Consider the following 14,357-nt stretch of genomic DNA (forward strand, 5'->3'; position numbering starts at 1 on the left):
TGAAAATAAAATAAAATTAAAATGACCTGCTTTGCCATCACACAAAAGGCGGTGACAGATTTATTCTCACTACAATACTAACAATTTTTTTAAAAAAAAGGTTTTGTGGGGTTTCCGTCCCTGCATTTTATACTAAAATCACTTCGTTCTTTTTTTTGTTTTCCTCCTTTTTATTATACAACTGAAATGTATATTCACGCAGTGAGTAAAAATCACACTAAATCAGCACCGTTTGTTGCTTGGGTGAGGGCGGGTTCATTTTGGGGGGTGGGGTGGGGTGGGGGGCTTTCGTGTTCAGCCCCCGACGGTATAAAGTAATGATCAGTTCAATCCAACTTCAACCTCGTAACGCAGAGCTTAAAAGGAGGGAGGAAAGGAACAGACCTGGAAAGTGGAGATGGCACTTCTCTTCACACCATGTTCTCAATTTTGAGTGTCTGCTTAAGAAATGCCCAGAACAGGGTCTCTATAAACGCCAGTTTTCTGAATGAAAAACAGCAACTCAAAGCCTCTTTGCTTTCTTTTTAGGAGTTAGTGTCATGTAAGACGTGTTCCTATTAGGTTCCTAGCATGATGGAAGAGGGAAATATATCCACAGGTGGGGGGGGGGGGCAAAAACATTAGGGGGAGGGGGGGGAAACGTGCCCACGAGCCAGTCTGTAACGGAGAAGTCCTGATAGGACTTGGCAGCACATCTTGCCAGGCTTGGACAAATTAAGAGGCGGGGAAGGAAGTAGCAACTCACTGGATTAAGTCTCTAGCGGGCCCCTGCTCGAAAGACGACCCCGTTTCGAGCAAGGAAGAAAAAGGAAAATAGGGATCCAGTTGCAAGTCAAGCCTGTGCCAAAAGGGCTTTTGGCCTTGAGAACCAACGGGCTTCATCCAGAGTTACGACTGAAGTAGAGAGACGTGACGTGAGCCCTCCGTTCAATTTCCATCCTTCCAAACAGGGGTGTGTGTTTGGGAGAAACACCCCTTGCCCTTGGCTCAGAGAACACGTATCCGGTTCAGAGAGGCCGTAGGGGTCATTTAGCGGGGAACGACAGGAGCAAGGGGGGGCCCCCTGAACTTGTGCTGTGGGGCCGGCTGCGTCCTGGTAGGTTGCGCGTGTGGTGACCGGCTGGGCTGGGGGTGACAAGACGACGCGAGTTTTCCGTTCATTCTTCCAGTAACGGGCACGGCCGCCCCCGCAGGCCAGGGTGCCGCGAAGCTGGTGGGTTTCCTTTCTTGAAAAGAGAAAACAAAATCTGTGGATTCCGAAGGAGGGAGGGGGCGTGAAGGGAAGCCGAGGACGCCCTCAAAAGGGGGTGACGGCCACCGCCGCTGCAGAGCTCGTGTCGGGGAGTCTGCTCTCCGGGGCCTCCTGGGATGGCGACGTGGTGGCCTGCCGTTGAGCCAGGGCTGCGCTAGAGTGCCTGCACTTGGAGGAGCTGCAGAGGCAGCTGAAGTACTTGCCCTTGATGTCCCAGAACCTCTCGCCGTAGTCAAACCTGAGAGAGGGAAAGAGAGAGAGAAAGAGACAGAGAGAAAGAAACAGAGAGAGAGAGAGAGAAAGAGAGAGAGAGAAAGAGAGAGAGAGAGAGAGAAAGAGAGAGAGGCCAACTTATTTAGGAACCCAGTGAGACGGACGTCTAAGGAAACATACGGAAGAATGCAGGCTTGCCGTCTAGGCCGAAGCCTTGACAAGATGGCCGACGTGACCAAAAAAACCCACCACAGAATAAAAGTGCCACAATCTCTGGGCCTGCACTTGCACCTGTCAGTTTCGGTCTTCTGTTCTCCTCACAGCAGTGTTGCACGAAATATTTTGAAAGGTGGGGTATAAATGGATGAAATTTAAAAAAAACAACGGCGTCTTGTGGCACATTAACGTCTTGTGGCCAACTCTGACCCCACGTCTAGCTTCTTGGCAACACGATCACGGGACCGGATGGTGCCGCCCACAACGTCAGGGGTTCGTACACCTGCTCGTCTTTGTTTATTTACTTATTTACAATATTTATATACCGCTCCCCATGCAAAATTTCGGAGCGGCATACAAGCTAAAATAAAATAAAAACAGAATAAAACACTTCAAAATATTATATTTTCTGCCTCCCGAATCGCCCGAGGGAGGGTTTTCCAGAGAGTGGGTGCGGCTACCGAGAAGGCCCCGCCGTCGAGGGAACAGGAGAAGCTGCTAACGTTACTCCCTTGGGACCCCCACCTCTTTGCACTGATGCCACCACCCCTCTCTCCGACACTACTACTTCCAAGCCAAAGACATACCCGATCTCTTCCCCTGCTTGGATGTGCCTGCTGCTGAAGAAGGCAATTCTGGGGAAGCGGAGGTCCTGGTGGGACATGAACACTCGTACGGCGATGAGATTCGGCTCACAGAAATGGTTGATGAAGCGGCTGATGTTGCCGTAGAAGCGGGCGTCTATGCAGTACACATCTCTGTCCTGGGAAAGGGCAAACACAAAGATTTGGGACGGTTACTGCGTTTGAAATCATGCTCGGAGCTTCCTGCCCTGTAAAAGCAAAACACACAAAAAACACTCACTAAACCCACAAATCACTTCATGGTTTGTGCGCTGCAGGATGTGAGTTTGGGTTTTTTTCTCCAGATGATGATGATTTATTACATTTGTATACCGCCCCATAGCCGAGGCTCTCTGGGAGGTTTATGTAAGATACAAACAAGTTAACAACAGAGTTAGTGGCTAAGTTCCTCCTCTCCATACAAAGGAATCGCAAATTGATCTTCTCTTAATTGCAACTCCTATCCCATGCTGCTGTTGCTTATCTTTTGTACTAGGTGTTCTAAGTATGCCTATATATTTTAAATATGTGTATGTTTTAAATAACTCTTTTAGCCTGTTCGTATAATGAACAAATGACTGTGATTTTATGGTTTTAAATTAATGATTGTTGGTATTGCTTCTATTGGGTCTGTGACCGCATAATAAAAATCTAATCTAAAATCTAATCTAAAAATCACTTAAAAATGATACTTAAAAAGTTAAAAGCACAAAAACATACAATTTAAAACCACAAAAACATACAAAAACAAACCCAGGCTCATTACATAAGCCTTTCTTTAACATGCAGCCTTGGATTTCTGTTTTTGCTTCTTTTAAAATTTTGTTTTAACTGTTTTATTCTGTTTTTATTTTCATTTTACCTTGTACACTGCTCCGAAATTTTTCAATGGGGAGCGGTATATCAATATTCCAAACAAATAAATAAATAAAAAGATGACAATGTCAGGGCCAAATGGGCCTCAACAGGGATCTTGTAGAGGATATTATAGCAAACGCATTATTTATTTATTACATTTATATACCGCCCCATAGCCGACACTCTCTGGACAGTTTACAAAAGTTAAAAAAAGTGAGCATTAAAAAGTATACAAAATTTAAAACCATCCAAAATATAAAAACAACAGTATAAAAACAACGGTGTCCATTTAAAAACGACAGTTCTGGGGTCCGTTAAAAACAAACAAAGTTAGCGTTGTTAAATGCTGTTAAATGCCTGGGAGAAAAGTCTTGACCTGGTGCCGAAAAGATAACAATGTTGGCACCAGGCGAGCCGAATCGGGGAGATCATTCCATAATTGAGGGGCCACCACTGAAAAGGCCCTCTCCCTTGTTGCCATCCTCCGAGCTTCCCTCGGAGTCGGCACTCGCAGGAGGACCTTAGATGTTGAGCACAGTGTACGGGGAGGTTCATGTCGGGAGTATTTATTTATTATCCAAGGACTGTTCTCCTGTAGCCAAAATGGCACCATCCACGCACAAGGCTGGGCGGGGGGGGGGGGGAGCTCCAAAGGAACCCTAACGCATTGCAGTAATCCAAACGAGAGGTTATCAGAGCATGGATAACTGTAGCTAGGCCATCTCTGTCCAGTTGGTATATCAGCCTAAGCTGATAAAAGGTGCTCTTTGCCACTGAGTACACCTGTGCCTCAAGTGACAGTTCTGGATCCAAGAGCACCCCCAAACTACGGACCCGATCCTTTAGGGTCCATTTATTATTATTGTTGTTGATTCCATAGAAATGCGCCCAAGAGCAGCAACATACAGGAAAGCATATTTTGTATTTTATACTTCTGGCTCTGACGTTCTATTCTGCCTTGTTCAACCTCTGGGATTGTTTTAGTTGTTGTACATTTGCTGCCTTGTTGCTGTTTTAGCCTCTGTTTTGGAAAAGAAATAAAATAAGCAATTGTGGTTTTGGAGTTCTTTGCTGCTGCATTTTTGTTGCGGTTGTATTTCTGAAGTTACTGAATCCACGCTCGTGTTCGAATTGTGTGTGTCACGTTGTCTTAATTGTGTTTGCTTCTCTATTGCAAAAAGTGTGAAAGAAGCCACCTTGCTCAAGCAAGATGGCCGCCTGCCCCAAACTGCCAACAAGGAAGATTTGTAAGCAGCAGGGGTGGGGCAGGGCGCGAGGGACTGCGGAGGCATTTGGCTATCAGGAACTGCCCCGAGGCAATGGTTCATTTTGCTCCAGCAATCACCTTTGACTAAGAGGGCAACCAGGATCATCAGGGGTCTGGAAACAAAGCCCTATGAAGAGAGACTGAAAGAACTGGGCAAGTTTAGCCTGGAGAAGAGAAGATTGAGGGGAGACATGATAGCACTTTTCAAGTCCTTGAAAGGTTGTCACACAGAGGAGAGCCAAGATCTCTTCTCGATCATCCCAGAGTGCAGGACACGGAATAACGGGGTTGAGTTACAAGAAGCCAGTTTCCAGCTGGACGTCAGTAAAAACTTCCTGACTGTTAGAGCAGTATGACAACGGAACCAGTGACCTAGGGAGGTGGTGGGCTCTCCCACACTCGAGGCCTTCAAGAGGCAGCGGGACAACCACCTGTCAGGGATGCTTTAAGGTGGATTCCTGCATTGAGCAGGGGGTTGGACTAGATGGCCTTGGAGGACCCTTCCCACTCTACTAGTCTATGAGTTGTGCTCAGCAACCATCGACCGAGTTTACTCCTGAGCCAGTGACCGGAAAATATCCCCCTCCGCACCCCCAGCTCTCAGCCCCCGTTCCACAGGATTTTGCTTTTCCTAAAGGCGAGAAGAGTTTCCTATCGCACCAGTTCGCAGATGACTCTATCCAGTGTAATGGGGGCGGAAGGGGGAGGAGGGATTCATTTTAGCACTCGGTTGTTCTGGGAGTCCTTTTAAAAATAATAATATTACTACCTTGTTGCCAAGGTCAAAAAGATAGCAGTCTTCTTCACGTACATTTGCCTCCGAATCAGAGATCAACTCTCCAACATACCTGCAGAATAATGGAAAAGCAAAAGGGAGATAAACGCCTTTTTATTTTATTTTTGCAAGGAACGTGGGGCCTTGTGAAGAGCTCTGAAGGAGGCGGTTTCATGGCCTAGGCACTGTCTGGTTCAGGGTCAGGCAACTTGGTGCTTTCTGGATGCTTTGGACTACAGCAGTGGTTCCCAAACTTTTTCGGGTCACCGCCCCCTTGGTTCCACAAACTCATGCCCAGCGCCCCCTACCCTACACTATAAAAATCATTGTTCAGAATAGCAGTTTTCAACGACCCACTAAGGAAGATAACAATAACATTCAAAACAGTAACAATTAATTGAATATTTACTCAAAATCCAAATTACATTTTTTTTAGTTTATTCAATTAAACATAGTTGATGAACTTGATCCAGTGATACCATCTTTTCAAAGTCTGATAGTCATTTAGCAAGAATATTAGATATCACATTTCGTAACTAGGTTAGATAAGAGTACCTCACTATTCTGTCAATTCTTAATGTGATGGATGGGCTTGATGAAGGGGTACCAGTTCCCCAATGCCTGGTTTAAAGTCACTTAACAGGAGTCTTAAATCACCACGTTTAATAATCTGGAGTCGATATCTTTGCTTGGAGAGAAGTAGGCGGACCACACTAAAACCACGTTCCACCAGATATGATGTTGGAAATGCAACCAGGAGTGTCTGAATCACTCTCCATAGTGCAGGATAGCAATTCACCGTTAAAAGGACTCTTTTTAAACGGAATTAATACATGTGTGGATTCTTCCCCTATATGTCTTGGGACCAAACTACCTTCTCCCATAAAAATGTCCCTGGGTTTTAAGACCTTCTGGAGAGTCGCTTCTTGGAAAAGACCACCTTGAGCGCCCCCTAGCCTCTTAATGCGCCCCCCCATGCAATTCCACTTTGTACCGCCCACTTTGGGAACCACTGGACTACAGCAACCAGACTCCTTGATCGTTGTCCACACTGGCGGAAGCCTATGGGAATTGTAGTCCAGAACATCCGAAGGGCACCAGGCTGCCTAACAGTGACCTGGTTCGACAGCCCGTTGGCCAGTCAGAGGCCTCCAAGAAGCCCACAAAATTGGACATGGAGGCAACAAACCCGCCCTCACTGTTTGCCTCCCACAACACATATAAATAATCTCACGGATACTGGAAGGAAGCTGCCTTATCCTGGGCTGGGCCAATGATCCCAAGGGAATGATTTGTGGCACCCTTAATTGAAAACTATTCTTACCAGAGCCCACTGGAAGTGATTTTTTTACCTCCTAGTGGACATGGATACATATGTGACTTGGCGTGTAGCTCTGCTTGCCACAGCTGCCAAAAAGACCAGAAAGAAACACTTAGGGATAGCCACCAACTGTAAATGAGATGATCGCATCTGACCATATCTGATTTATATTATATCACCTATGGATCACCTATGACATGCTATTCCGTACTTTCAAACTTTTAAGTTTTGTACATCATGTGTTACATGCAATATGTTTCTATGCATTGCGATGAACTTCTGTAATTTCTTTTTGTTTTTCTTTGTTGGTAGTGATTGTATTGTTGTTGTTGGTTTTAAGCAAAGGCCATTGGCCAAAAGCAATAAAATTTGACTGACTGATTTGACTACCCTCTAGTCTAACTGGCAGATCGGAGATCTTTCCCAGAGATGAAACCCAAGATCCTGTTAAACTGGAGATACCAGGCATAGAAACAGCTGCCTTTTGCATGCCAAGTATATGCTCAGTCTGTTCACGGTTTACATGTTCCACACAACAACAACAATTTTATTGCAGTCAATAGACCGTTCCAGCCAAAGTTACATACAAAAAGGACTGAGCGTACAGTTAGCTATTAAAAAGACAAGTGATCATAGAGGATCTAGTAGAAATAGCCAAGTTCAAAAACTTGGCCACTTGCTCGGTGATTTGATTCGTCTGAGTTCCGAAGTAATAGGGACATTAGGAATTCAGTTGGGTGAATTCCTAATGTCCCTATTATGTGAAACGGCCGCCATCACAGCCCGTGAGTTGTGAGAGCCACCCGTCGCTGACCTGTTCTGATCCCACAGTGAGGCTTGTGTAGGTAAGGAGTGGGCAACATGGCCCCGGTTGTTTCAAATTAGCGACGGCACCGAAGGGCCATGCAACCCAGGTGGGCAGAGAGAACAGAGGGCTGTCCTTCCTGTACCCCACGGGGCAAGTTCACCATGTGCAGGCTCACTCCGCCACGACAACGTGCAGAAGCGATGACTTGCACGTGGCAAAGAACCCGCCTTTACATCAGATCAATGCTATTCAGGGCAGGTAGTTCACAGGTTTAACAAGAAGCCTTCCAACCAATGTGATGTCAACATGTTGGGCTTCGGCTTGGGATGGAGCGGGAAGGAGGGACAGCTGAGCCCAGGAGCGTGTGGGGAGGAGCCCTTCATAGGAACAGGCGGAAGCCAGCTGCAGCCCAAGGCAGCTGACAGCAAAAATACATTGTAAAGCTGTTGGCTGGTCTGCTTTTACTGAATACTTCCCCTTGGAGTCATTTTGAGCCTCTGACTTGCATTTCCTCATGAAGTGGTGTAGCTTTGCAGAAACAGTAACATCCTCCTGTACAGCTGAGGAAGAGTTGCATGCAGCACGCTGCTCTGATGATTCAGGCTGCCTTGGGTTGTTCAAGGGTTATAAAGAGGAAGACACACACACACCTGCCGTTCAAAATGCTCCATAGCACACCAAGCAACAAGCTACTCTGTCATTTCCAAGTGGGAAGCCTTGCCTTGGAATACCTTGGCCTAGGGTGACCATATGGAAAGGAGGACAGGGCTCCCGTCTCTTTAACAGTTGCATAGAAAAGGGAATTTCAGCAGGTGTCATTTGTACATACAGAGAACCTGGTGAAATTCCCTCTTCATCACAACACTTAAAGCTGCAGGAGCTATAAGTGACCAGATTTAGAAGAGGTCAGGGCACCTGCAGCTTTAACTGTTGCAATGAAGAGGAAATTTCACCAGGTTCTTCATGACACCTGCTGAAATTCCCTTTTCAATACAACTGTTAAAGATACAGGAGCCCTGTCCTCCTTTTCATAGGGTCACCCTAGGGTTGACTTAAATTGTTCTCTCCCAACCCAAGCAATCACAGATGTTCACGTTTTCAACAGAGGCTACACTGTGGCTAGTTTGGCCCTTACATGGCAGACTGCTGGCAGGTACATCTTACAGAGACCACCTTGAAGGAACTGCACTGGCTGTCTACATACTTCCAATTGGAATTCAAGGTGTCAGTCATGACGTTTAAAGCCCTAAGCAGCTTGGGACCTCGATACTTGAGGGAGCGCCTCTCGCTATATATGCCTGCCCGAGACTTGAGATCTGTTGGAGGAGCCCTGGAATCTGTCTTTCATTTCTGGGAAAGTTGCAGTGACCATTGGCCGAAAGCAATAGAAAGATGTAGGGTGACCCTACGAAAAGGAGGACAGGGCTCCTGCATCTTTAACAGCTGTATTGAAAAGGGAATTTCAGCAGGTGACATTTGTATATATGGGGAACCTGGTGAAATTTCCTCTTCATCACAACAGTTAAAGCTGCCCTCTTTTAAATCTGGTCACTCTAGTATAGCTCCTGCAGCTTTAACTGTGGTGATGAAGAAGGAATTTCACCAGGTTCTCCATATATACAAATGACACCTGCTGAAATTCTCTTTTCTATGCAACTGTTAAAGATACAGGAGCCCCGTCCTCCTTTTCATAGGGTCACCTTAAAAGCGAACTGTAGCTTCTGTGCATTCAGACGTCCTTGGCTCCAGTTGACGGGCAAAACTCTGGATTTCATAGGATAGGGCCTTGCTGAAACAACAGAGTTCTTGCCCATTCTTTCTCTCTCCGTTTACATGCATGAGGCCGCAGAGTCTGTTCTGACACTCTGTAGCCTGACCCTATTATAAAATCTAAGGTCATTTTGCTAGTGAAATCAAAGGCCTTTGTTTCCTCAGTGGTTCCACAGACGCTGAGCTTCCCTCCCTAGAATGCTGCCTGTGATATCATGGAGAAGATTCTGACATGAAATGTGGATGAGCAATTAGCAGGCTCCAGACACTGACTGGATTAACCTCGAACTCCACTTAAAGAGAGCTAAGAAAACAAATTATTGCCCAGACAGGCTTTCTGATGTTCTCATACTGAAAAACATGGTAAATCCTAATCCAGAAAATCTTTTTTTTAAGAATGTGCTGAAACACTTCTGCTCACAAGAGACTTTTGATATTCCCAAACATTCCCCCTTTGGGGGGGGGGTGATGGGGGTGGTGGAAAGATGCTCTCTCATCAAAGTTTAAGGGCATTAGGATAGCCTTCCTGGATCTGGTCCAAGATCGATCTGGTTGAACACCCGAAGTGACCATCCAGGCAGTAGCCTTATCCCAGGACTGCTTGCCAACGAGTGGTATACTGTAATCTCTGAGCCTTTCCCCCTCTTTTTCTGACACCCCCTTTTCTCTCCCCCCACCCACATTTCCTTCCCGCCCACCAGGCTGTCTGAGGAGGGACAGATCAGCGTTATCAGAGGCATGAAGTGATCGCGTGTAGATCTCTTTAGAAATCAAGCCAGAGGTGATGTGCTACCCACCACTGCTCCAAGGCCTTGGACATGTAGCTAGAGTTGGCCAGAAGGTATGCACGTACCAACTCTAAAATCACTTCACTGGCTGCCAATTCGTTATAAAGTGTTGGTTATGACCTTTAAAGCCCAACATGGTTTGGGTCCAGGTTACCTGCGGGATCGCCTTCTCCCATACAATCCGCACCACACACTCAGGTCCTCTGGGAAGAATCTACTTCAGCTAGCAAAAACTAGATTAACAACTGTTACCCAGAGGACCTTCTCTTCTGCTGCCCCCAGACTGTGGAATGGCCTGCCGGAGGAGATTCGTCAGCTTAATGCTCTCTCTGAGTTTAAGGCCGCTGTAAAGACTAGTCTCTTCCGGCAGGCCTACCCAGATGAATTTTAAATCTAAGAATTTTAAGTCGTTGTGATTGTTATTTTAATACTGTATTGGTTTTATATGCTCTTTTAACTAATTTTATGTATTATATTTTATTTAGGGTTGTTCCTCGCCTCGATCCAGAGGGAGAGGCGGGTAATAAATAAATAAATAAATAGATGATGATGATGATGATGATGGTGATCATAGAATCATAGAATAGCAGAGTTGGAAGGGGCCTACAAGGCCATCTAGTCCAACCCCCTGCTCAATGCAGGAATCCACCCTAAAGCATCCCCGACAGATGGTTGTCCAGCTGCCTCTTGCAGGCCTCTAGTGTGGGAGAGCCCAGCACCTCCCTAGGTAACTGATTTCATTGTCATACTGCTCTAACAGTCAGGAAGTTTTTCCTGATGTCCAGCTGGAATCTGGCGTCCTGTAACTTGAGCCCGTTATTCCGTGTCCTGCACTCTGGGAGGATCGAGAAGAGATCCTGGCATCACCACCCACTGTAAAGAGTATTTATCATGACCACCAACTGGGCTAGATTCACCAGCGGCTGTTGAACGGTACGACAGCCAGTGCAGATTTCAAGAGGACTGGATTTTTGTCAGGAAAATTATTCGAGCCAGAAACACAATCCTTTGGGGATAGAAGACAAGTAACGGAAGCCAAGAGCCCCACAAGCTATGTTCTACTTGGCTCTCGTTTAAGCGGACACATGCACATCACAGCAAACGAGTCATTCAACAGACAACACAGAACAGTCAGAGAGAGAGAGAGAGGGGGGGGAGAGGGGGCTTGTGCATTCTGCAATGTTAAAATCACTGCAGCTCCCCATAACGGCTCGTGGGACATCTATCTCCCCTCTCCATGGAGTGCCCATGCCTGTGGTCCTTGTCGTAGAAATGTGTGAATGGGCCGTTTTGTCTGTGCCCACCCTGTTTTGATGTAAGCCTTTGCTATTAGAAATTAAGTCCTATAGCAATTTGATGCAAACTGTAGCTGAAAATATATTGAGCAACACTTGCTCAACCAACAAGAAGTGTAGTCAGAGTGTGAGCCTCCCAGCGAGGACAGGAAGAATAGAAACTACAAAGGAACAGATGTTCCAGGATTGCAATACCCATGTACGTATTGTTTTTCTAGTCTTGGAATTATCTGCACTTTGCATATGCGTAAATGCCATGTCACAAGACAGACAGTTAAACAGACAGTAAGACGTATTTTTAAGGCAAGCTAACCACAACTAGGAAACAGATGGAGATGTATTTCCTGTAACTATTGCAATACCCATTATAGTATTCTAGTCAGAGAAGTACTTGAGCTCTGTATATGCTTAAATGCTTTGCTTCTCATTGGTTATTGTATTGCAGAGCTGTATTATGATTGGTGGGAAGGTTCTGCCATTGTATCTGGGGGGAACTGATCCTATAAATATGTTAGCCTTTGCTGAAATTGTCGGGCAGTTCCTCAGGTCTTTTGAGACTGTCACCCTGCAGCGCTGCTTGTAATAAACATTCTAAAGAGAGAGAAATTGTGTCTTGAGAGCCTGTGACCACCACTCAGCGAACCACGGGGACCCGCCCTTTCGGGTTCCACCACATCCTCCCGTCCAAGCAGCTCTTCAAAGGCAAAGGCACTCACTCGCAAACGAAGGTTCCCAACGGGATGTCTTGCATCGTCCGCACGCCCCAGCCCATCTTCCGTGTGCGAAAAAGCTGTAACCGAGCCCTGGAAGACAGGAGAAACGCAGCCCTGTCAGTGTTTGTGGTACAGGCAGTGCATCCCGGGGTACAGAAATCGCCGGCTTCATTTCTACGCAAGAGTATTTCCGGCTGTAGTACGGTTTATGCAGGACCCGGGATATGTGCAACTCTTGGCTGGGCTGCACCATGGAGGACCTGTTTCACACCAGTCAACATGCTTGAAATGGAGTCAAGTCTCTTGCATGTGGTGGCTACTAGGAGGAGGGCTTTCTCTGCTGTGGCACCCCGGCTGTGGAATGAGCTCCCCAGAGAGGTTCGCTTGGCGCCTATAGTGTACTCCTTTCGTTGCCAGCTGAAGACCTTTTTATTTTCTCAGTATTTTAACACCTCATTTAACTTAAATTTAAACTTTGCTGTTTTAAGTCCATATTTTAACCTGTATCAACTTTTGCTGTGTGGTTTTAATCCTGGTTGTGCTTTTTATATTGCATTTTGTATTCGTGTTTTTAGACTGTTGGTTGTTTTTATGCACTTCAAGGTCTTCATTTTTGTGAGCCGCCCAGAGAGCTTCGGCTATTGGGCGGTATAAAAATGTAATAAATAAATAAATAAAAAGTATCAATCCACAGAGCCACAGCGACTTCCCCCAAGAAGCACCTGAGATGCCACCTATCCGTTCCTTCCCTCAGTTGGATCTACATGCGGCATAGGTCAAAGCCCTAAAGCAGTGGTTCCCAAACTTTTTCAGGTCACCACCCCCTTGGTTCCACAAACTCATGCCCAGTGCCCTCGAGCACCCCCGATGCCCCTTTGCCTCTTAGCGCCCCCCCCGATGCCCCCTTGCCTCTTAATGCCCCCCTATGCAATCCCACTGCCTCCAAGGGGGCAGTACCGCCCACTTTGGGAACCACTGCCCTAAAGCTTTCCCAAAGAGACATACGTCTCTATCCCCTTGCCCTGAGATCGGTCGGGCTGTGAGAAAGCGAGCTCCATGACTGGGTGGTGATTCGAACCTGCATCTTCCTCGTCTTAGTCCCTAACCAACATGCCACATGGGCTCTCACAGACAAACAGGAGTGCAGACGTTTTGTCATTGTCTTTATTTATTTTTGAACTATCTCACCGGAGCCCATTCTGCACCACACGGTTCCGGCAAGTCCTCCAACATGAGCAGGCGTGGTTACACTCAAAGATCAAAGGGGGCTCAGCCGTGTTGAATTCTGGCAGAAGCCGTCCGTCCTGCAGAGAAAAGACGTGGGAGAGGGGTGCATTAGCTGTACACCTGCGGCAGAGAGCACTGCCGTTTTTCAAGAGAAGGAAAGGAAAGGGTCAGCTTTCACTGACGTTTTCTTGGCAGGCCTTATAGCAGGGTGGTTTGCCATTGCCTTCCCTGGCCTTTATTACCTTTCCCCCAGCTAACTGGGTACTCATTTTACCGACCTCGGGAGGATGGAAGGCTGAGTCGACCCGAGCCGGCTGCCTGAGAACCAGCTTCAGCTGGGATCGAACTCAGGCCGTGGGGAGAGTTTCAGCTGCAGAAACTGCTGCTTTACCGCTCTGCGCCACACGAGGCTCAACTTTTCAAGAGAACAGAGCGGAAATGGCCCAGTTTTGGCCCATCCTAGACAGCAACTGGCAGAGACTCTCCAGAGATGAGCAGGGTGGGGAGGTGAGGGGGAGAGAACCCAAGACTTCTCACATCCAAAGCGAGAATCACACCTTTGGACCACCAAGCCTGGATGCTGGAAGTGACGTCTCTGAAGTCAGTTTGTAAACATACAGAAAGTTCGCAACACAGCACAAATATATACGGAACGTAAAAGCTAGTTCCCAGAGAATCTCCACTTTGATTTGAAATCAAACCAACGGGACAGCAGCAAAAACAACCGGCAAGTTTCTAAATCTCAGGGTTAAATGGTGGTGGGGGGAGGTTTAGCTGTGTCTGCCAAAGACACAAAAACCAGGGAGCAACTCAGGATTCTTCATTGAGATCTTCATCAGAGGCCACGCTCCAAGCGTGCTGCCTTCAGGGGTTATTTCTGTGGCAGCCCACTGTCACCCTCCCTGGAGAAACCTGCCTGGAACCTACTTTTATCATTTCAATGCCAGGCAAATATAATTTTGTTCTCACGGGCTTCTGTTGACCTCATCATCATTATCATCATCTTTTTAATTGCTGCTGGGGGGGATCTATTTCTTTTGGGGGGGGACATACGTGTTCTGCTGATTTTATGTTTATTTTTTAACATAAGAATTTTAATTTGCATTGATGGTTAAGCCGCCCTGAGCATGCTTTGTGGAAAGGCAGAATAGGAACATTTTAATTGTGCTTTTAACCTGTTGGTTGTTTTATTGTAGTTTTAATTTTTGTGAACCGCCCAGAGAGCTTCGGC

General features: G+C 46.6%; 1 protein-coding gene across 5 annotated transcripts in view; it reads right to left on the reverse strand.

The window, feature by feature from the left end:
- Positions 1–273: 273 nt before the first annotated feature.
- The window catches only part of EHMT1 (euchromatic histone lysine methyltransferase 1), a 144,774-nt gene continuing 130,690 nt past the window's right edge, over positions 274–14,357 (reverse strand). For all 5 annotated transcript variants that reach the window (XM_063144770.1, XM_063144772.1, XM_063144767.1 and 2 more), the window contains 5 exons: positions 13,088–13,203; positions 11,903–11,989; positions 5,199–5,277; positions 2,269–2,444; positions 274–1,490 (listed from right to left, as the gene is read on the reverse strand). In XM_063144770.1, the coding sequence (XP_063000840.1) occupies positions 1,298–1,490; positions 2,269–2,444; positions 5,199–5,277; positions 11,903–11,989; positions 13,088–13,203 (651 nt within the window). In that variant the 3' untranslated portion in view covers positions 274–1,297. The remainder of the gene's footprint in view (positions 1,491–2,268; positions 2,445–5,198; positions 5,278–11,902; positions 11,990–13,087; positions 13,204–14,357) is intronic.

This window comes from Elgaria multicarinata, chromosome 19 (genome assembly GCF_023053635.1).
Source record: "Elgaria multicarinata webbii isolate HBS135686 ecotype San Diego chromosome 19, rElgMul1.1.pri, whole genome shotgun sequence".
NCBI classification, from domain to species: Eukaryota; Metazoa; Chordata; class Lepidosauria; order Squamata; family Anguidae; genus Elgaria; species Elgaria multicarinata.